Source organism: Camelus bactrianus, chromosome 11 (genome assembly GCF_048773025.1).
Source record: "Camelus bactrianus isolate YW-2024 breed Bactrian camel chromosome 11, ASM4877302v1, whole genome shotgun sequence".
NCBI classification, from domain to species: domain Eukaryota; kingdom Metazoa; phylum Chordata; class Mammalia; order Artiodactyla; family Camelidae; genus Camelus; species Camelus bactrianus.
This window is the reverse complement of record NC_133549.1, coordinates 57,983,970-58,006,777: the sequence shown is the minus strand read 5'-3', so window position 1 is coordinate 58,006,777 and position 22,808 is coordinate 57,983,970. Positions and strand designations below refer to the sequence as shown.

General features: G+C 43.3%; 1 protein-coding gene across 6 annotated transcripts in view; it reads left to right on the top strand.

Annotated features, from left to right (window-relative positions):
• The window catches only part of FAM13C (family with sequence similarity 13 member C), a 114,869-nt gene that overhangs the window by 63,126 nt on the left and 28,935 nt on the right, over nt 1–22,808 (top strand). For all 6 annotated transcript variants that reach the window (XR_012510235.1, XM_074374045.1, XM_074374047.1 and 3 more), the window contains one exon: nt 11,901–11,985. Coding sequence is in view for 5 of the 6 variants with exons in the window: in XM_074374045.1 (XP_074230146.1) it covers nt 11,901–11,985 (85 nt within the window). In the remaining variant the exon portion in view is untranslated. The remainder of the gene's footprint in view (nt 1–11,900; nt 11,986–22,808) is intronic.

The window sequence follows — 22,808 nt, the reverse complement described above, 5'->3', positions numbered from 1 at the left end:
ACTGCTTTATTGCTTTTAATGCAAGTAGAAAATACATATAGAAAAGTGTACATATCGTAAGTGTGCAGCTGGATGAATTCTCTTCAAAGTGTGTAATGATCAACTACGTCAAGAAACAGGCATTATTAACATCTCAGACACCCCTTTTTAATTCCTTTCAGTCACTACTCCCTTATAAGTATAACTGTTCTTCAGACTTCCATAGATTTGTTTTGTCTATTTCTGAGTTTTTTATAAATGGATGTGTATACTCTTTTGAGTCTGGTTATTTACTCAGTATTATGTTTGTGCGATTCATACGTGTATGGCATGTAGTTTTAGTTTTCTGGTTTCCTTGCTATAACCCACTGTATGGTGGTTTCTAGTTTTTGACTTTTATGATCAGTCATTATTTGTCAGCAATGTTGCTCACCCTTTGCACAGCTGATTTTTACAGGAGTATTATTCCTTGTATCTCTAAATGGAAATGTAAAGTGGACTTTCTTGTTGTGTTAACCATCTTCATTGCTCCTTGTTCCTTTATTTACATTCCACCCTTCCAACACAGCCTTCTAAGAAGTCTTCTAAAAAAAAAAAAAAGCCCTCTAGTTGCATATCTGCTTTCTTCCTTCCACTCCAACTTGCAGGTCTAAGGTCCAAAAGAGAGTTTCTTGAGCCTCATGAGAAGCATGGTCTACAAATATTTTCCAGACGTTTCCATGGACCTTAATATTGTAATTGTTGATTATAACAATTTTAAGGTCTTACATATATGCGTTCTGTTTTCCTCAAATCTGGTTTTTCACCTCTACTTTTTGATCTTCTTAATTCTGCTTGCGGTATCACATATAGATGGGGCTTAGCTATATTTATTCCAGAGCTGGTACTTGACCTGAGAGCTCCTCTGTGCAGTAAGGTGATATACAATGTGTCATATCTACCTGTGAGTGTCTGTCTCTCTGTGTGCTCTCCATGCTTTGCCAGTAAACTGAAAAGCTCACTTCTTGTTTCTGTGCTTGGCATGAGTATAGATTTGATTCCTGCCAGCTTCTCTTTTCTTCTGCCAGTCTCAAGCTCCCAGTTTTTGACCTTGGGTCAGTCTCTTGGTGGGATTTGTATCTCCATTCCATGACTTTTGGTGTCTTGTCTATAATACTATAGGAACTGGTTTCTGAAAAACTGAATAAGTCTCCCTCCTACTGTTGTCCTGAGTTGTCGGACTCTGTCTCTGTAAGACATCAGGAGACTTCATTTGTTGGGGTCCCCTGGATCTTGATTGGAAAATATTCTGAACTTAAGGTCTGTCAGTGTCTCATTCACCTTAATCCTTGGTTTTAGTTATTTTCTCATGTCCATATAATCAATAATCAGTGAATAGGTTGAAAAGTTGCTTGAAGGGTTAAGTGAGAAAAATTACTGTTTTCCTTCTCCACATCCTAGGAGATCCCATTCCTGCCTTTAGTTTCATTTAAGGAAAATAACAGATGTAAAAAGAAAACTAATGGATCTCCGCTTCACTGAGAGAACATGCCATATTGGATACTCACACTACTTTTTCCGCCTCCTAGACATGTCATAAAGCATCACATCAACGTCTTTTAGTTTTTTATTTGTAGAATCAAGATAGGGTGTTCTGAAATGGGTTAACTCTGAGAGTGCTTTCGTTTTAACACTCACTGATCTCACCTTCATTGAGGTGTCAGTTGACCCTACAGGGCATCCTAGAAATGTGCTCTATCCCTATGGCTACTTTGAAGTGCAGTTTTGATTTTACCAAAAAGATCTAGGACATATGTGTGGTGTCACTCTCACTGGTAAAAAACTAGAAGAAAAAAAGATGCTCAGAGAGAGGTTGGATTTGGTCTTGTGCTCTGCTATATTCTGACAGAGGTCCTACCATGAAGGAATAAAACTCTTGGGAATACTATTGGAATTTTAAGGTCTATGTTGTAAGAAACAAATGTAATAAATTTTAGCCTGTGACATGCTCAGTAATGACCTAGTATCAGTAACAAGAAGTTAAACCTTAGATTTGTAATCACAGTTCTTATTCAAAGGGAACATCTGTTTTATTTAGCTGGCTATGAAAGAGGTCATTTGTCTATCTGAAATCAATATAAAAATTTATTCCTTCGTATACTGTGGGTATCTCTTATTTGTTGAATTATACTATTCAAAATAGCTCAGTAGTACCTTCAATATTAAGATCTCTTCCTCTTTAAAGTCTATGAAGAATTCCTTAACACTTGTGTTTTATTGTGTGCACATTGGCAGTGTCCCTCTTTGAGCCGATATGCACATGCATGTCTGTGTGTGTGTGTGTCTCCATGTGAAGGGTTTGACTGTCTTGTTATTACCATCCATAGGTTAGCGTATAGACGTTTTGGCTCAAGTCACATCAGACCCAAGATGGTACTTGCTATTACGTTTAAGATGTGTTTCTCCCTGAAAATTGTTTTAATTTTGAGAAAGTGGTCTAGCAAGAGGCTTCTTCAGGCATTTGATATTCCCGAGTTGGCTGAATGGTAATTTTTCTGTAGGAATAGGCAGCTGTATTTTTCTATTGAAATGCAAACCCAGTCTGCAGGGTTGGGACTTAGATCAGGACTGACTGGGGATTTTTTCCCCCCAGTATTGGGTTTTTTTTCTTGTCACTGAAAGTCAGGTTAACCTGGCTTTAATAAATAACAGGATTTCATTGATCCACACACTTGAAACTTTAGGACCAGGGTAGGCTTCACGTGCGGTTAGATTCAGGGATTATAAGACTTGTCCTTAGATGCCGTCTCTTTCCATTTGTTGAGTCTTGCTTTCCTTTATTGACTGTATCTTTAGGCCGACCTCTCTCCAGGGACACATTATTCTTCCAGTTAGTAATTCCAGTGTATATCAGTTTTCTACTGCTGTGCAACAAATTACCAAAAGCTTATCAGCTTCAAACACGCATTTATTAGCTCACAGTTACGTAAGTCGTGAATGAGGTAGGCTTAACTGGATTCTCTGTTCCAGGTCTCACAAAACAAATCAAGGCATTGACTGTGATAAAGTCTTCTCTGAAAGTTCTAGAGAAGATGGAGAAGAGTCCACGTCCAAGCTCATTCAGGTTGTCGCCTGAATTTACTTCGTTGTGGTTGTAAGACTGTAGACACTGTTTCCTTGCTGGTCAACTGCTGGGGGCAGCTCTCAGCTTCTAGAGGCTGCTCACATTACTTCTTACATGGACCCCTTCATCTTTGAGCCAGTGGAACCAAAGCTTCCTGGGCTCCAAATCTCTCTGACGTCTGTTGCCAGCTGGAAGAATCACTCTGCTTTTAAAAGGCTCATTTGATTGGGTCAGGCCCACCCAAATAATCTCTGTATCTGTGGTCAACTGAGTTAGGACTTTAATTATACCTGCAAAATCCCTTCATAGCAGCATTGAGGTTAGTGTATGATTGAATACCAGGGTATAGAAATCTTGGGGGTTATCTTTAAGATTCTGCCTGTCACACAGTGGAAGAAGAGTCCTTTCTAGCTCCATAGAGTCCCATACTTGAGTCTCGTTTATCTGGCTTGGGGTCTGTAGCCCATTCTTGAACCAGTCACTAAGACTGTGGGGTTTGGAATAAGCTGATTGACTAGACATAGACATATTTCCCATCTTGGATTAGAAGATGGATAAATGGATGCTGGGCTGCAAAATATTGGTCTCTGGAAGCATAATATCCAAGGTAATTTTCCTGTGTGCTGGACCACTGCAGGATGCTATTTGGCATCTTTCTGGTATGGTTTCCTTCTGCTATGACCTTGCTTCCCTACCAACATTTCTTCCTCAGCAGGAACGGTGTGCTATATAATTCATTTGATTTTAGCCCACTTGTCTTGTCAGTGTCAACAATTACATATTGCAGCTAATGTGGTCATGATGTGAACCCTGGTTCTCTTTCCCAGTTGAATGAACTGCACAGCAAAGAAACTCTGAGCTGTTTCCAGGCCTCGTTTATTTTGACCCAGTATTCAGAGGCAGCCATCCAGCCTAGCTTCTGTTTCCAGGGCAACCAGGTTTGTAGTCAGGACCCTCAGGGGAATCCTTAAAGTGGTGTTGGCAGAAAAGGTGGCAGCAGCTGCTCATCTTCTTCCTTGTCTGGGAATTGACTTGGAGAAACTTCAAGGGTGTTGGCTGAGCAGAGAAGTTGTGCAAGGCTCACCATAGCTGACCCACCTGTGTTTGCCTTTTGCCTACCAGCCTTGCCATCTCCCACTCCACACAGCTTTGCCTGCTTGCCCCTGCTCCTTGCTCTGGTGTAGCACCACCATCCTCTTCCTTTGTGCTCACTCGTACGTTCACTCCTCTTCACGCTACTAATTCCCTGCTGTCTCACAGGAGGCTGGAAAGGGACTGTGTCTAGTTCAGTGGCTCCCAGGGGTCAGCCTGTGTGGTAGCTTTCACTGCTTTGTAGCTAAAGGAGAAATTTAAGAATAGTGTAGTTGGTTTTTCATAAAGCTGAGTCAGCAAACAACTCTTTAATTTAGAGATTGTTCTTAAAAACTTCATTTTGTGATTAAATGATGGGGAGGTTTGTTTGTCTCTCTCTCTCTCTGTCTCTCTATTTTCCCACGTGCTCTCACTTGGCAGAATATAAAGCTGACAGCTTTCATGAAATACTTGCTTCCCCCAACCCATCCTAAATGTTAACAAAATATTTTTGCTGGTCCTAATACCAGAATTTTGCCTGAAAGCTCTGACCTTTGGGATATTTTTTCTGAGGAGTAATTCTTTCTTTCAACAGTATTTCTTGAGAAGCAGATACACACCGAACTCTGGGTGGGAACTGGAGTGGGATATTGGGGCTGCAGCAGAAGGATGAATCCCCACTTTTTAGGGATTTGTAGTGACACACATCAGCTCAGTATCCTAGAGTCTGGCCTTGCTGGCATTGGTATCTTTTGCCTTTTTAGGACCTGCCCGCAGACACAGAAGGAGCAAATGGTAAAATTGGGATTAAAAGCCCCAGTGGTCCCTGTACTATGTATACATCTTACTGAGTTTAGTTTTTAAGCAGAATATTTTTCCAGGCTAAAAGAAATTGGAACTTTAAGTAGCCACAAAGAAGTAACCATATGGGCTACAACATGGACTAGACTTGTGGACTTCAGCCCAAGGAATATAATTGATGTTCTGGAAAAAATGACCTGTTAGGGAGTTTATTGATCTTAATTCCTGTGCTTTTGGGTAATGTAGGTACTAGAAGCTATAAAGAGAAACTATTGGAATCCATTCCATGAGTTGAAAATGACATACTCTGTTTTTAGAAAATCAATGTCTTATCATCTAGAAAAGCTCAGAGTCCTGAATTAAAATATGAGTTTATAAAACTGCATTATTCTCTCAAACATCTTGTTTTTATTGTTTGTTTAATAAAGTGGACATAGTGAGGATATCACAAAGAGGCAAACTAATTGCAGAACTCCCCCTTCCCAAGTTGAAATCAAATCATCTGGCTGGAAGGAAATTTGCTTTGGGTTGTCGTGTGTGGTGGCAAGATTGTCCCTGTTTAACAAAGAAGTGCTGCTGTCCTCAGAGCAGGACCTGGATCCTCTTGTCAGCAGAGGACTGCTTGAAGTGAATAGCTTGTTCTCTTACACTGAGTCTCTCCACTGGGTGGTGCAGGACAGTGAGGGCTGCGCATTCTGAGCGGAGGAAGCTGGGATGGGCTGAGCCGAGATTTGTCATCCTTCAGTTAGACTTGGCTGCAAAGCATGCTGGGACATAAGCCACAAAGGCCCCACATGGATTAGCCAAAAGCCCAGTGTCCTCGGGATGGGGTGAATGTGGCATTTTCCTATAGCCATCAGCATTGGAAGAGGTCCCAGTTCTTTTGGGAAGAGCATCTGGAGTGCAGCAGCATCAGTTCAGGAGGTAACACTGCCTTGCTCTGAGCACCTCATGCTTTATACTTCCTGAGGTGGGGGTCCAGCTCCAGGGAGGGGTGCCAGGACTAGAGGCTGATGAGGGTGTCAGAAGGCTGGGGGTTGGGGAAAAGCTATGGTTCCTGTGATCCATGGAGCTAAAACAAGCAACCAAGGCAGCATTTAGAGTGAGTCAAGGCCCTAGGGAATAGGGCAGTATTTCTCAAAGTGGACCTTGGACCTCCTGCATCTGAGGGACCTTGTCCCAGACCATAGAATCCGAGTCTCTCGCTGCCTGGGGGTGCACGTCTTCAACAAACTCCCCAGTGATTTGTAAGCATTTAAAAATTTCTGAACCAGGGCAGCAGGGAGACTTGAAATTAGATACTCAGAAGGGCCTCCCAAGTACCACCTAATGGGTCTAGGAAAACAAAACTAATACACAATGGCAGTGTCCTTAATGGTTGGCTCCTGTTCTACTCATTGTGTGAGGTTCAGCAGTGAACAATGGCGGCGTGGTTCCAGCCCTTCAGGGGTTGGAAAGAGCCAATAAACAAGGAGAGAAATAAATAAAATTACATATTATGGTGAGGATTGGGAAGGAAATACACAAGATGCTAAAAGAGAAATTGGGGGGCACTGTTCAGATAAGGTAATCAGAACTGGCTCAAGATTTGATGGAAATTTGACTGTGAATCAGCTATAGCTGAATTTGGCCTGGGGAGGTAGGGGCAGGGAGCAGATGAAAAGGAAGGGTCGTGTGTGTGTGTGTGTGTGTGTGTGTGTGTGTGTGTGTGTGTGTGGTGGGGTAGTGTACACATGAAACATGAAAGCTCAGGGAAAAAGAGTGGTAAGTAGAAATGGGGATGTTTGGGGACTCCATTGTATCTTCAATTTTGAGCAGATTTCCAATTTGATTTTGCTTCATATCACCATTGAAGATCTGTGTACAGTTCTTGGATGGATAAAGGGATGGGAGAGGGCCTCAAAACCTCCTCATAGACATGAAAAGTGAGCTGTCCCTGCTCTGCAACTGGTGAATTGCAGACACAGGCATCCTAAAATAATACTTAACCATCCAGCCTGTGTGGGTGTTCTCCATTCCAACTCAGCTAAGGTGGGACCTGGTAATTGTAGACCACAGAAAATGAGTAGAGTATTTTCTAAAACAAGTAGCCTATTTTCCATTATGTAAAGGGGAAAAATTAGCTTTTAGAAAACCACACCTAGGTTTCACGGATGTCCCTCTGGCTTCTTACGTGACCAGATGGGGGCATTGGGGGGAGCAGAGGTAGTCATTGTTCTTCAGAGGATTCGTCAGCCTTTGTTCACTTTTCCTGCAGTTCCCAGAGACCCAGTCAGGGAGACTTTGGATGTAAACCTGGAGCAGCACTGGCCGGCTGGCCCCGGGGGGAAAGGCTGGGGGCACCTTCACAGGGAGCGGAAGCCCCTGAGTGAGAGAAAGGCTGGACTAAAGTAGCACCAGGACCACAGGGGTTTCCTGGCCTTCATTTTTCTGGAAGGGGAAAGCTTATTCCTGCATAAAAGGTCAGTAAGTCAGGCAGGATTAGAGAGTGAAACAGCTGCTTGCTCACTCTCTCCCTGGGCTTGTGGTTTTCCCCTCCATCGCCCGGTGACAGTAATAACTGTCATCATTGTTTGATTTGTTTGCTTGTTTATTAGCTGTCTCCCCACCAGACTGGAGCCCCAAGAGGAAGGGGCTGACATCAGTCTCCCGCTGCTGTCGAGCGCAGCTCTTTGTGCATTGATGCCAGAGCCCGGCAGCTGCACGTGTGGTGTTACAGCTGCATGGGGCGTGACCCTTGCCAGTGCAGTGCCTGCGGTCCATCAGCCTTCCCAGGGGTGGCTCTGTGGGGCTCCAGTCTGATGGGCTGGACTGGATGTCTCCTGTCAACGATGGGAAGGACACGTATGTGACAGTGGTGTAGATTGCTCATAGGTAAAGCCTCCTGGGTTCCCTGGTCATCGGGGCCTGTCCCACACAGGGTGTCCAAGTCCCCACCCTGTGTTTCTGTGCTGAGGAACAGCAGGCGGTCCTCAGGGGATGGGTCAGTTCGGGGTGGGGAAGGGACACAGCTGACGACAGCTGGTCTGCGGGGTTTCTCCCATTTTTCCCTCTTGGCCTCATTTATAGCAGTTAAGGTTTTCCCTTCTACTTGGAGGTCCTCTTGTCCCTTTCTCCTGTTCTATTTGTGATTCTGTTCTTCCCCATTCCTTTAAGCTTCCTCCTGCCCGGTATGTCAGAGAGGCATAAACCAACCAGGCAAATGGATCTCCTTTGACGCTCGGAGTCTTGGTTGTGTCTCAGTGTGAGTACAAGTGAGAGAGAAGGAGAGGGGAGGTGGGAGAGAACAACCCCGTTATGACATCGGCCATAACGCAGTCTCAGCGTTATACCCCACTCGGGGATGTGGAGAGGCCTCTGAACGTGATCCGACGAGCTCCTATGCAGTGAAACTCTTCGCTGTTTGTGTTGTGTGAACACTTGGTTCAGTTCCACAAGCACTGTCCAGGCAGCCCCTCTGTCAGACTCTGCACCAGCCTCAGTACACGTGCACATTTGCTTTTCTCTCCTTGGAAGTTGGAACGGAACTTACCAGTCATCTAGTCTCAGGTCCTTCCTGGGCAGATGCAGAGAGTGAGGCCCTGGGAGGTAGAGTGATGAGTCAAGGTCACAGAGCAGATGTGGGGTTCAGCCTCCTGCAAGACCAGCGCTCTGCCCAGCAGCCTCTGGGCTTCAGAGATACTCTTGATAAGCACAGTGTCCAGTCCTTGAGTGCTGACCATGGGCTGGTGCTGAGTGAAGCGCTCTCCAGGCCTTCCCTCATCTGCTGCTTAGAGCAGGTGCCACTGTCACTGTCATTATTGCCTCTGTTCATGGATGAGGAAATTAAGGCTCAGAATAGCCAGGACTCTTGCCCCAAGTCACATGCCTGGTATGTAGCAGAGCTGACGTGCCCTCCAGTTCTGTGTGGGGCCGTGTCCTTGTCTGCTTTGTGGAATATACAGCAGCACAGAGTTTACGAGAAGCAGCTGGTCCACATCCTCCCTCTCAATATAGGGAAAGAGTGGTTTTCTTTTACTTCTTTTTTAATTGTTGTAAAATATGCATCACATAGATGTGCCACTTTAACCATTTAAAATACGTAGTTCGGTGGTATTAAGCAGATTCACATTGTTGTGCAGCCATCACCACCATCCATCTCCAGAACTTTATCTTCCTAGTCTGAAGCACTGTGCTCATTAAGCCCTTTTAGTTCACTCAGCATATTATCCTCAGGCTTTATTCGTGTTGTAGCATGCATCAAAGTATTCTTCCTTTTTAAGGCTAAATGTAGGGTTCCATTGTATGTATATATTGCAGTTTGTTTATCAGGTAGATAGACACTTGGGTTGCTTCCACCTTGTATTAATCTGCTAATACTTCATTAGGGCCTCCATTAAAAAAAAAATAGATAATTCAGACTGGGAGGCCCAAGCAACAAGCACGTATTTTCTCACAGTGCTAGGGGTGAGAAGTCTCAGATAAAGGTGCCAGCAAAATTGGTTTCTCCAGAAGCCTTTTCCTTGGCTTGCAGACGCTGCCTTCTCCCCGTGCCCTTGCACGGCCTTTCCTCTGTGTGTGTGCATCCCTGGTCTCTCTCTCTCTCTTCTTATTGGTCACATTGGATTAGGGCCTGGCCCTTATGACCGTATTTTACCTTAGTTTCCTCTTAAAGGCCCTGTCTCCAAATACAGTTACAGTGGGGGTCAGGGATTCAACGCATGGATTTGCGGGAGACAAGTCAGTCCGTAATACATTTCTTGGCTATTCTGAATAATGTTGCTCTGAATTTGGGTGTTCAAATATCTGTCTGAGTCACTGCTTTCATTTCTTTTGTGGGGTATGCACAGCAGTGTGCGCCCTGGGTCACCCGGCAGCTCTGTGTTTAGGACTACCATATTTGAGGAACTGCCTATTATTAGAACCACCTATTTGAGGAAGCACCATACTGTTTTCTGTAGCAGCTGTACCATCTAACATTCTCGGGGTCTTAGTTCTTAATTTTCAGTAGAGTTGTACTCTTTTTGAGAGGTCACTCTGATTTCCAAGGTCCTTTAGTACGAAGTTTGCCTGGAATCATTCCTTTCGCCTCCAGTAACCTCCTTGGTTACTAAATCTTTCCCAAGACATGGTGCCCTTACTCCTTCTGTACCTCCTGTCAGTAACCTTGGGCTCTCGCTTCTACACTTAGCTGCTGGGAGAACGTCCCAGAAAAGAAGCAGCAGCTGTTTAAAAAAAAAAAAAAAGGCCTGGTGGCAGGCAGGGGCTTCGTCCGAGCTATGGGCTCTTCGGCTGCAGCCCCTGAGCACAGGGAGGCTTGTGCCCTGTCTTGCTCCATCTTTGTGCACAGGGGAGGAGAGGTCCTGAGTCTGCGAGGCACCTGCCACTTACAGACTTGCCAAGAGAGAACAGATTCAAGACATTCCTCAATGAGTGGCTTTTCAAACACTGCTGTTCATATTTACTCACACTCACAGAACAGATGAGGGGGTGTGTGTGTGGAGGGGGCCAGATGTAGGGGGACTAGGGGTGGGTGTGTGTGGGTATAGGACATGAGTGTGGGAGGTGGGGATGAGGGTGTGTGGGGTGTATATAAAGTAGGCTGTTTTTGTGTGTGTGTGGAGCAGGGGATAAAAGGGGTGAGTGGGAGTAGGAAGGAGAGTGTATATGGGGTGTTAAAAGTATATGTGGAGTAGAGTGTGTATGAAGGTGGGGGGCTGGGCACGAGGGTGTGGAATACAGGGGTGAAGGTGTGCACAAGGCAGGGAGTCAGAGTGTGTGCAGAATCCGGTGTGAGGGGTGTATGGGATGGACTGTGTATGGAGGTCAGTGTGGCAGCTGGCTATGCAGGATATGGGTGTGTGGGGAATGGGTTATGTGCAGGGCAAGCTGTAAGTAGGTGCGTGTGTGCGTGTGTGTGTATGTGTGTGAGCGTGTGTTGGGGGGTCATGGTAGGGAAAAGGACCGGTGGCTCCTCTCCAGTAGCCACCCCTGCCGGGACCCCAGCGGGCGGCGGGGCTGCTGAGGGCTGCAGAGCTTCCCTTCTGCCAGGGACGCGGAGCGGCTCACTCTCACCTGGTCGGGGGAGTGCATTTGCTGGGCGTCTGCGTCGCGGCAGGGTCCCTGCGTCAGTCTGTATGACTTTGTTCTTATTAAGGACCACGGGAGAAATTTAAAATGAGAGAAAAAAAGGGCGGGTGGAGGGGAGGTTGTGCTGGGAGTTTGGAAAGATAAATTGTTTCTCCCCTCAGTGGCTGGGTCATACTGAGGGGCCAAGGTCATGTCCCTCAATCCCTCCACTCTGCTCTTGATGAAAGGCAGCTGTAGCCATCCTGTGTGAGAAAAGTAAAGTAACTTCAGAAGACACGTACACTCATGCACGCACACACCCTCCTGCAGCCCACATGCAGATGTAGATAAGGAAGCCCCGAAGCACCTCCCAGATGCCAGGCAGACTCTGCAGCAGTAACTCTTTGTGCACTGCGGTCTGCTGCAGGCTTTGCAGTGGAGGGATGCTGGCTTTTATGAATGGTAGCCTGGGAGGGGCCTAATGTCATCCGCTCCTGATGTCAGCACAGTGAATGAAACACTTGCAAAGCGTAAAGCCTCAAGCATCCAGGCAGCAGATAACGTCTCAGATTGGTTCTCTGGGTGCAGCGTCTCTTGCTGACGAAATCACCAATCCCAAGTGTCACAGATACCTATATACATTAGGATTTAAGTGAAGCGGACACTGAGGCTGCCTGTGGAATAACGTGGATCTGATTCTGGCACCACCAGCTCAGCCTGAAGCACCTGAGGCCGAGACCCCCTTTGTGCCAGGTGCTGAGAAAGGAGCTGCAAACCCAGCCTTGGGTGTTAGGCATCGAACTGAGCGAGCCTGATGTTCTGCTTTTGCTGGCAGAATTCCTTGCTGAAGTTCCAAGCCTTGGAAACTGATCTGTGCTCTGCCTTTTTGACAAACCAGGAAGAAGCTGCTCAGGTGCCGGCAGTCAAGGACCCAGCCCCCGCGTTGACCCAGAGTGTGCCCGCCGAGGGGGCCGATGCTGCAGGTAAGAGGCTGGGCTGGGGAGGTCCTCAGTTCTACTCTCGGGCCAGGTTAGTCCCCTTGCTGCTTCCTCCTGAATGTGGCCCCTGTGGGAAACAGTGCCTGATGCAACGGGAAGGCTGAAGGGATCCCGGGGAGCTGAGAGGGAGCAGGAGGAATTAAGACTTGCTGGAGCCTAGAGCTCTCTCTCAAACTGGGGGCCAAGAGTCAGATGTCCATAAATGTTGTCAGGTGAAAAGTATCCATCACAATTCCTTGTCTTCATTTTCCTATTTGGTCTCCTGTGACAAGCAAGTGGTATGCTCATGTCACTGGATTTACAGTATCTGTGCTGTCTTGAGACTCATGATATTTTTGAAGGATTGAGAGATTGGGGGAGTTTCAACATTGCTATTTCATTTCTTCTGTTAACTGCTTATAAGAGGATCCATCAACCCAGGGGAGGTGGAGGTGAGTGATACAGCTCCTTCTGACCCTATATTGTCTTTTCTGTCTCATTTTTTTAGCATTAATTTCTGTGTTGAAAAGTCTCACACTTGAGTCTCATTTGTCTGTTGGTTTCTCTAGTTTTAATCTCAGGAATAGTAGGTTGGCTAGCAAGCAAAAGGCAAATGCTCCCCAGGAGGACTTTGATAGGAAAGAAACACTAATTTACATGAGTAGAAATGAGAACATAGCTTATCTAACAGAAATGAGTCAAAGGTTTACAGACTGGTTTCTGAATGGTTGGTAGAAATAGACTTAGGTTAGCTTGCTTCATGAGATGTCCTTTATCGCCAGGAATTGAAGGAAGAGATTTACAAAGGTAACCTATTTCAGTATCATTAGCAATAGTGCATTTAAGACATTACTGTGTAACCCACGTGGTCTAAGTAGGCAGGACAGTCATCTTCGGTGTTTCAATGTATATTAGTAATAGTGGCTAATGATAGCTAGTAGTAGTAGCTACTATTATTATTGAAGACTGTCTCTGATCCAGGCACTGTTCTAAGCACTTCATAGCTGTTATATTAAATCCTTAAACCTGTGAAATAATACCATTCATAGTAAGAACACTGAGGCCTAGTGTGACCATACTGGTAGGTGGAAAATTATTTCCTTATGGATGCAGGTGGCCAGTTGGCTGTTCTTAACGCCTGGTGAGCTCTTCTACTCTGTTGGCTGTTGTGTTTGGATGAGATGCGAGTAACACTGGGCAGGAGCCAATGTCAGACCAATTAGGGAATTGAGTCAGATTATGAGACAATACCCTTCTTCTTCCACCAACCCCTTATTCCACTCTCTGTAACAATTAACATACAAAACACAAAGAAGTCTCAAGCCAAACACACATTAAGTTTTGAATTATCTGATGTTTTGTATAGCTTCACAAGGATCTGGCAAAGACTGTCCAATAAAATATTCTTTGCATGCTGGATATGGATATATATATATATTTTTTTTTTAAATCATGACTTTTATATGTATATATGTCTTATTTTCCCCAAAGGTCAATAATAGTTTTACATTTTCTCATTCTGGATGGACAGGATTTTGAACAAACTTATTAGCACACTCTTTGTAAAATAGAAATGTGTACTGAGTTGGTGTAGGGATGGCCCCCACACAAAGAAACCATCAGTGTATTTCATGAGAAGTGTCAAATGATGGAAATGGGCAGAAGGCGCCTTACAGAGGAGGCTTGCTGGTTGGATGAGGGATTTTTTAAAATGTAAGTGAATCTGAGATGTTCCAGAGACTTCCAAGAGAGTTTATGAAAAAGAGAGGCTTCCACCCTGTGTTGAGTGTGTGTTTGCGGGGTGTGTGTGCTCGTGCATGTGCACACGCACTGGGCAAGAACACTTCTTGCAGGTGTTCAGAGATAAAACCCATCCTGATGTTTTGCACCTTTGCAGAGTTTATGAATAAGGAATCTCATTTAGCTAAAATAACCACATGGGAATTGATATGGGAAAGTGAAGAAGTCCCAGTCCCTGTAATTGAACCTTGGAATGCTTTATTTGGTGCTCTAGTTTTATCAGAAATCCCCCTGACAAAATCTAGAAACTGCTCACTGGATGTTTTCGGGGACCTAACAAGTCTTTTTATTTGGCAGGAATATTGTGAAAGTGGTGAGCATTTGGAAGAGGCTTTCACGATTCAAGTTAAGGGGTGGTTTGGTCTCATTGGCTTCCAAGATACTCATACAGGAACGCCATGCATTTTCTAGTCCATGTGTTACTCAATAGGAAGAAATTTATGCTCATATTAGGTCAGCAGTTCTTAACTCAGGGCCTGTGCATGGATATCTGGAGTGATCTTTGAACACTCTGAAGCTATAGTTTTTTTGTGTGAGCACAAAGCCCTGATGACAGTGTGATTGCATAAGATTAGCACAGATGGCCGTAAGTCTGTAAAAAATTACAGTAGCTTAAAAACTTCTACAGTCTAAAATCTTGTCCTGGGCCATATATTTTTAAAATTTGGATTAATGTTTGTTGATGTCAATATTTGGTATAACAAGGACAAGATCCAACAGGTGATTGTTACAGGAATGTCTGAATGGAATATGCTACCAATTAACCATCCACAGCAGACATTCAGAGATATAAATTGGTGTGATTTAAATAGGTTTCAAACTTAAGTCCTTTAGACTTGATTAAAGCATGCCTTAAGTAAAGTTGTTCAGCTTTGACTATGGGCATCTGAAATGATGTTCTGAGCAGAATACTGTATTCTCTATGTCTTGAGATCAAAATATTGAGTTTTAACTTGTGTTTATAGGATACAAAGATGAATCTCATCTAGTAAAATACCTGAGATGCTCCCCTGTTCTAGAAATCCACTTACAAACTACACTTGCAGCAAGAGCAGATTGTGTGGCATCCGGAGGGGCACTGTGTTACAGAGAGTATTCTTGAATCTTCCTGCACATCACAGTTACCAGGAAGCTTTTGTATATGGGAATTCTCTAGACAGTCTAGGGTTGGAAGTCCTGGAGTCTTTATAGTTCATAAAAATTCTTAAATATTGGGAACCACCATAATTTAAATGGACAGTGTCTTGAATTAGAGAAGATCAGGTTCTCTTTGATCAGCAGGAAGAAGCTCACAGACCACGTGGACTTAGAACTCAGTGTCTGTGACAAGTTGGCTCAGATATTCTACTTCAGGAGGAGAAAGCTGCTTCAGCTGGAGCTAGAGATGAATGGCATGGAGACAGGAACAAACTTGAAGGATGTAGAGACTCTTAGGGAAAAGTGATAGAGGGGGTACCAGCTGCAAGGCAGCCTTGGGACTGCACAGAGAGTAACCGACTGTCCCAGTTTTAGCACTGGAAATTCCACATGCTGGGAAATCCTCAACTCCAGACAGTCCAGGACAGCTGCTCACCATACCTGTAGGTTGCAAACCACATAATGTGAGCTGGAAACCCACACAGTACTTAGGCTCAAAATCCCTCTAATCAACAGCCTCTTACAGCAAATGTTTCCACTGTGGCGTTAGTAAGCGTCTATTCTGGTGGTGTTTATTGGAAAATGGAATGAAGATTGTCTTCTTGGCTGCTTGTCTTTTTCAAAGTTTGTACAAGGATTGCTTGACATTCCATATGGCTAAGCTTAGTAACCCCTGTGCTGTCTGACCACAGGTGATAGTTTTTAGCAAAAGCTATTGCTGGAGATAATGAAGACTTATTACTAGTAGTAATAGTTTCAAAGCAATACCTAATTACTTACTTTATTCTAAAATCTTGATATTCAAATTGAACTTTCCATTAGGGTAAGAGCCTCAGTGCTAATGTTGCTTATTGGTGAATACTGATGTATTATATCTATTTACAGCCTATAGTTATTCCCATAACAAATTCTGCATGATCTGTAGGTCTCTTCCTAATGTTGAAATTGAATTGGGGTAGAGTCAAAGAGAAATTGACCTTCTCTGTCATATTTCAAGACACTGTCTACCTGATCAGAAGTTCCCAGTTACTTTGGAGTGCTTAGTAAACTCAGAGATGTCTGGGCTACTCAGCCTAAGATGCAGAATTAAACTGTAGAGATGAGACTTGAAAATCCCCATATTTGATAAGCTCCCTTGATGATTCTGATGTTCAGGGAGGTTCAGGAACACTTTCTAGAACACAGCACCCCTCCAAGGGCAACATGAAAGGTGTTCTTGCTGCAGGTCCAGTTTATAATCTGGTTCGGGAACAGGAAGCATCTCCAGTATCCCACTAGGTGGGGCTGACCATCCACACGATGGTTCATCCTGCCTGCAGCAGCCCTAGAGGGTCTCTGACAGTCAACAGAAGGGGGGTCTTCGTTACCTCAACCTCGGAAGTGCACAGAATTCCAGCTGTCTTTTAGAAACTGTATACATAGAGTTTGTGTATGTTTTTGTGTTTTTTTCTAAGTCCTTCTTGAACCTTTTTGTGTTTTCAGTAAGTAGCACCAGTTGCTTTAACTTGAAGATGGCTACCATTGTAGAAAGTGGTACTTCATCTTTTTGTCCTAAATTGATTCCCTTAAAGCAGTGATTTTCAACCTGGGTTGATTTTTTTTTTTTTTTTTTTTTTGCCCCCTTGGAGACATTTGGCAATATCTGGAGACTTTTTTTGCTGTGGGAGTGCTGTTGGCATCTCGTAGGTTGGATCCAGGGGTGCTGCTGAACATCCTACAATGTACAAGATCCTCTGCCCGCCCTGCATTGCTCCAGTAAATGATTATCTGGTCCAAAATGTCAGTAGTGCCAAAGTTTAAAGGTCTTGAAATGAATAGCATCAACATTAGCTAACAATGACCTCTTCACTTGCGCCAGGCATTGTTACATGAATTTTCTTATTTTACCTCCACACCCACCCTGTGAGGCAGGTGCCGTTATCTCCCCAGATGAAAGATGAGGACATGATGTTACAGAGTTAATGTAACTTGTTGATGGTCCTGGTGCTGAGTGGTGGGGGATTGGGAGGAAAGGGAGGAAGGGAGGAGTTTCCCCAATCAGACTCCATGGTCTAAGTATTTCAAACAGTGTCATTTGCCATCTGCCTAAATGTTAAGTCCACATAGTTCTCATATTCTAGAACTTGAGGCCTGTATACACTCCACATAACTAATGTGTTTTAAAGTCAGTTTTCAGTCCATCTCTGACTTTGTTTTGTTGGACTGAAGAGACCTAGATTTGCATTAGATTAACCTGGTGCAGCCCCTCTGTTCCTGTAGTCATTTCAGCACCTCTGATCTAAACCATCTCCAGGCCCCTATGCCTTTCTCGATGTGTCTTTACCTGACCTGACTAGTGTATCCCAGATGGAGTCAAGTGGTAGAATTTTATTTGTGAAAATGGGCACAGATCCTATCCTTTTGCAAAATGATACCATTGAGGGAAATTGGGCCAACGGTACAAAAGATCTGTCTCTTATTTCCTACACTTGAAACAACAATGATCTCAACTTAAAAAACAAAGAATGCATGCCTGAAAAATATGGGCAGGGGGTGTTTTATAAAATAATTACTAAGTAATTATGTTTGTTAGATTACTTTCCATCTTCTTCCTAGAGATGCTCACTCTTTTCTTGGCTTTTATGTCATATAACTATATTCTATAAGAGCTCCAAAAATCCTATTCCGTATCAAACTGATAGTTTAGTGCTTATTTTTTGCCAAGAGTAGGTGGATTCATTTCTTTCCAGCTGCATTGCCTCCTGGCCCACAGGGAAGGTCATCTGCCACAATGGAGTCTGCTCATGGTTTGGGAGCTTCTTCAGTGCTTAGCATTTTACTCTTTGAAAAATACTAACATCATCTGCGAGCTCAGACTCATGATTGTACTTCCTCTTCCATGTCATTTCTGAAACATAAAATGAGACTAATCCAGGATCCGTTTGCAAGGGTTAGTACTGATGTGTCTGTCGTTAAGAAACGAATTCAACCCTGTTCTTTGGGGCATATCATTAAGTGAGTCTTTTTTATCCTTTACAAAATATGTAGCCCAACCATCATTTGGTTTTGTTTTTAAGCAAGTCTTGGGATGAACACCATGCTGTAGATTTCTGGAAATCCCCAGTTATATTCATTGCTCTACCTTTTTCAGAAGCATAGCTCTTTGTACTTGATGTGCTTGTTGGGCGAACTTGGAGAGGTTATTTGACCTCTCTGCCTCAGTTAACTTTTCTTTAAAAAGGGAAAAAGGATAGGATCGACTTCTTAGGATTGTTGTGAGAATGACATAGCATAATACCTAGGAGCTTCTTCGCATATCACCCGTGGTAAAGGCTCAATAAATGTCAGCTATCGTTATTTTAAAAACTGGGCATTCTTACTGTATTCAGAGCTTATAGTGCCTTCCCTCCAGTTGAAAATGCTTACATTTGCCTTTAAGTGTCTACTCTATCATAATTTATAACTACTGTCAAGGTGTAGAAATGACATTTAGTACCGTTTATTCCCTAGGTCCTCTCTAGGGTCTTGCATATGATTGACATTACACTAGTTCCCTTAAGCAAAAGGTATTTATAACAGCAATAATCTATAGAGCTGAGGGTTGAATAATTACCTCCTATTAAAGCTGAAACTACATTTGTTATCATAAAATCTATCCTGTGCTAAACCTGTGACATGACTTGGCTAGGAAAGAGCTTTACTATGAATAACTTTTCTCTGATGCTTTTATAACCATCGTCATAGTCTCTGGAAGAGGGAGCGTCACATTAACCCCTTGTTTTCCAAAGGAAGCATTTAAAAAATGATTTCAGAATCCATAAATGACAGTGTAATTCTCTGATACCACTTCTATAACTGCCTTATAAGGATGGGAAAATCAGTCCTACAGCATAAACCACAGGTGATTATTAAAATTTTTTTTTAATTCAGTTTTTAAGTCAGGTCAAGGATTGTGGTGTATCCATTGTCCCAATTGTTCTTGCCATGCTTCTTACAAAGGACTCTGAAGAGACTCATCTGGCCAAGGACATAACAGCTATGAGCATGTGGCATCTCAGAGTCTGGGCTTTTAACCAGTAGGCTTAGAGTCATGTTATTTTTTTAATTAACAGATTTTATTTTTAAGAGGTTTTATAGAAAATTAAGCATCCAGTAGAGTTCTCATATGCCTCCTTTCCCCTGCCTATAATTTCTTGGATATTACAGTCATTTAAAAGCCTTCCTTTCTGGCTATTCATTTTCTCATGCTTGTTAAGAATAGTCTGGAAGTGACCAGATGGTGTGCCTAGATGCTTATTGTCTGACATTGCCCTAAACAGCCCCCAGCCCAAGGTGGACAACCTCTCCTGTCTCTTTCAGTTCCCTAGAATCAGACTTTTCCTTACCCTTATATGGAACTGAGGGTCCAGCTTTTTGGACTAATTTTTCCGAGCTGACACTAAATGAGCCTCTAAAGACACCATCTGCACTGAAGGTTGGAATTTCTTTCAGTCGTCCTCCTGTTTGCTTTGTATAGGATTTCCCTTCTGCTTCTCAAAACACATCTGCTTGTAAATGAAAACCCCCTTTTGAAAATGGCTCTTGTTACCTTACTAGCAGATTTTTATCAGCTGTACCATCGAGGGGATCATTTGTGTAGGAATCGACTAGAAGACGTGGGGAGTTGTTGAGACTGAAAAATGACAGCATCACAGCACCCAGCTTTCCCCGTGTATGCGGAGGGTGCTTCTGAATCTCAGACACTGTTGTGCGTGGTACTTGCTCTTTTGTCATCCCCACAGCTCAGCTGAGCACTCGACTCCACTTTTGTGACACAGGGAGGGGAAAATTTGCCTTCAGAGATGAGACACTGGTTACTGGCCCTTCTCCTTGGCTCTTTCTCAGCTGTTCTTTGACAGTGTGCATATAGGCAAAGAAGTAAGTCTTCACTAATCAGAGGAAAGTGAAAAGATTTGTCTAGTCACCTGGTAGATTTGTCTGTAAGATTGTTTCTTCTTATCTCCCCAAATTGTGCATTTGGTGTGGTGCTGTATAGAAACTGCTTCCAAAAGTATGAATTGCCCCTGCCTCATTGGTTTACTACAGAACAATGCAAAGAATAGACTTCTTTCCTTTCCCCATGTGACAGCGATCTGGAGATCTCACACCTGTCCCCGGTGCAGGCATGTTATGGTAGCCCACAGTACAATTCTGATTTAGGGTAAAGTTGCTAGTGTGTAAAGACCTCAGTCTGCCCCAGGCTAGAAGCTTACCTCACTGCACGATTCCTCAGAAAGAACTCAACGTTTGTCACCTAGCCTTGCCTGCTTTCTCACCCACCCCCACCGCGTGGTGTGTCTGTGTTTCTATTCCTTTTCTTCCCTCACGGCTTTCTGGCTATTCCTCTTTCCCACCCACTGCCTTGCCACGTTGTCTTTCTCTGTCTCCATTCAATCTAGTGGTCCCTACTCCCTCCTTTTCCTTTGGGACTTTGCTTTGCTAGGCTAGTTACCATGTGAAATTAAAACGTATTTAAGATAGTTACTGAATTTCATCTAGGCACTTACATTTATTGAGTATCATTATAATGCTGAAAATATGGGTGAGTTCAAATTGTTTACACCTCCCAAAATGATACTGTAAGCAACATACTAGCCCAGTGACTTTGTGATTTTCCTTTCCTTGGGCTTTTGGTGATACATTTTTTTAAACTGGAGGTCATTTATTCCTTATCTTTACCATTGAAACAGTGAAAATACTAAAAAAGAACTGTAAAAGTCTCTTAGGAGAGTACATGTAAGTTATTATTGAACTTCTAAAATGGTCAGTGACAGTGTACCCTGAAGATTTATGTGTTTATGTTTCTCTGTGATTTAGATGGTAATGTTTACTAGGCAGAAAGTGTTGTATATGTTAGATACAGTAGCAGCAACTCAAGTAAACAATATTCCAAAATTGTCTTTCTGTAATTCTTTAGGGAACAGGAGTGATAATATTAATTTATCTTGAAAACTACTCAAAAACCTATAACCTGGATATGTGTTTACTGATACAAATTTAATTACAAAAAATGCAAAATGCAGAGGCAGGGAATAAGTTTAGATTTGAGGTTTCTTGATCCATGTGGTTTTCCAGTTTTCAGAAAGGATTTTAAAATTTCTCATTGCTCAGCTAACCCAATGACCTAATCTACTGGTGGTTCATTTTAATTGAAATCAGGACATTGACTCCTTCAAAATAAAAATGATGCTGACTGCCCCACCCCCCGCTCCAGAAGTGGGGTTTAAATGGGAAATGCATGCTGAGATCAAACCCAGTTAGATTATGTCTCCTGAGCTCACACCGACACACGTGTAGGACCTATTGGGCATCTCCACCTGGGTGACCATAAGTGCTTCTTAACGTGCCCAGAACTGAACTCATTTTTCCCTTTGGTTTCCCTCCTGAATTACCTAACAAGGTGAAAGATACCACCACAAATACAAACAACAACAAACATGTATTGATGAGTTATTATACCCCTTTCCCCAGGCACTGTCCTAAGCACTTGAGATTCCTTATCTCTTTTTAATCCTGCTAACAATTTATGAGGTAGATACTGATGTCATTCTTGCCTGAAACAGGACTTGGCTTGCAGAGATGGTCAGTAAACATCTGTTGAATTGGATGCATTCTCATTATACAGATGGGAAAACTGAGATAGAAAAAGATGGGATAATAGGTCTCAGGTAGCACATTGGACAAAGCTGTGACTTGAATCTAGGCGTTGCTGAAACTATAGCTCATGCTTTTATTCCTGACAGCAAACTGCCTCGTGGGATCTGCAGGTTGCTTGCTGTAGATCCCAGCCCTGCTTTCACGGTGACGCACACCTCACCCCTCTAGCTCCCTGATGTTTCTGGTGGTCGTCCACAGAGGCTGGCATGTAGAAACCTGCTTTGGAGTGCCAGCCTCGTCCCACTCTGTAGCTCGATCAGCCTCATGTACCTGGAATCCCTTTTACTGGGATGGCTAGTTATTAGGGTGACTTCAGGCTACCCATGTTCTCGCTCTTGTGAACACTTATTGCCTTCAGGCGCTTAAATTCAACACACCTTAAACTGAATCCATTGTGTATCTATCAGGTGTTTTTTGGTTTTTGGTTTTGTTTTGGTGGCCTTTTTTGTCTGATGCTTGAGCTTCATGAGAATCATGGACACATACTTCTGGCTCATTTAGTTTTTAAAACCATCAAAGGCTGATGTATGGCATTTTGGAATGTTTCTGAATGCCATCTATGAGCCTACCATGATGGACAAACCCAGGAGTGCAAATTAACAAACCCACAAGCCCATGGCTAATTTGTGACTCAGATCTCAGCAGTCCATCTCAAGGGGTTGCAGATAGAGATTTATTTAAATTTTGCATCACTTTATTTATTTAACTTTTTAATTAAAACATTTTACTGAAGTATAGTTGATTTACAATTTGAATCTCTTAAAATTTCATGTTAGAAACGCATAAATTTCAGGCTGACTGATTGATGTAACAGCTGAAATAAAGCATCTGCTCCTGCCTGGGGTTGCAGCCGGATCAGAAGTGGGCTCTTGGCCTTCACACCTGATGATTAGTTCTCTTTTCCCTATTGCTCAGTGAGTGGGCTGCCAGGTTCAGAGATGTGGAGTCTTCTGTCATGGGCATTGGTCAGACCCTCTCTGCATGCAGCTAGCGTAGTCATACCACCTTCCGTACTGAGGTTTGCTTGGAGTTCATAGTACTCCTGTGGTTGTTATGAAGATTAAATACTTGCAAGAACTCTTAGGACAAGATTGAGGACATAGTGAGTCACTACATAAGTATTAGATTTGATTCTTCTTAACTTATAAATAAGAACTGGTAGGAGGGACAGTATGTTGAGGAGTGTGTTAGTTCTCGTTTCCCGTATTAACCCCAAA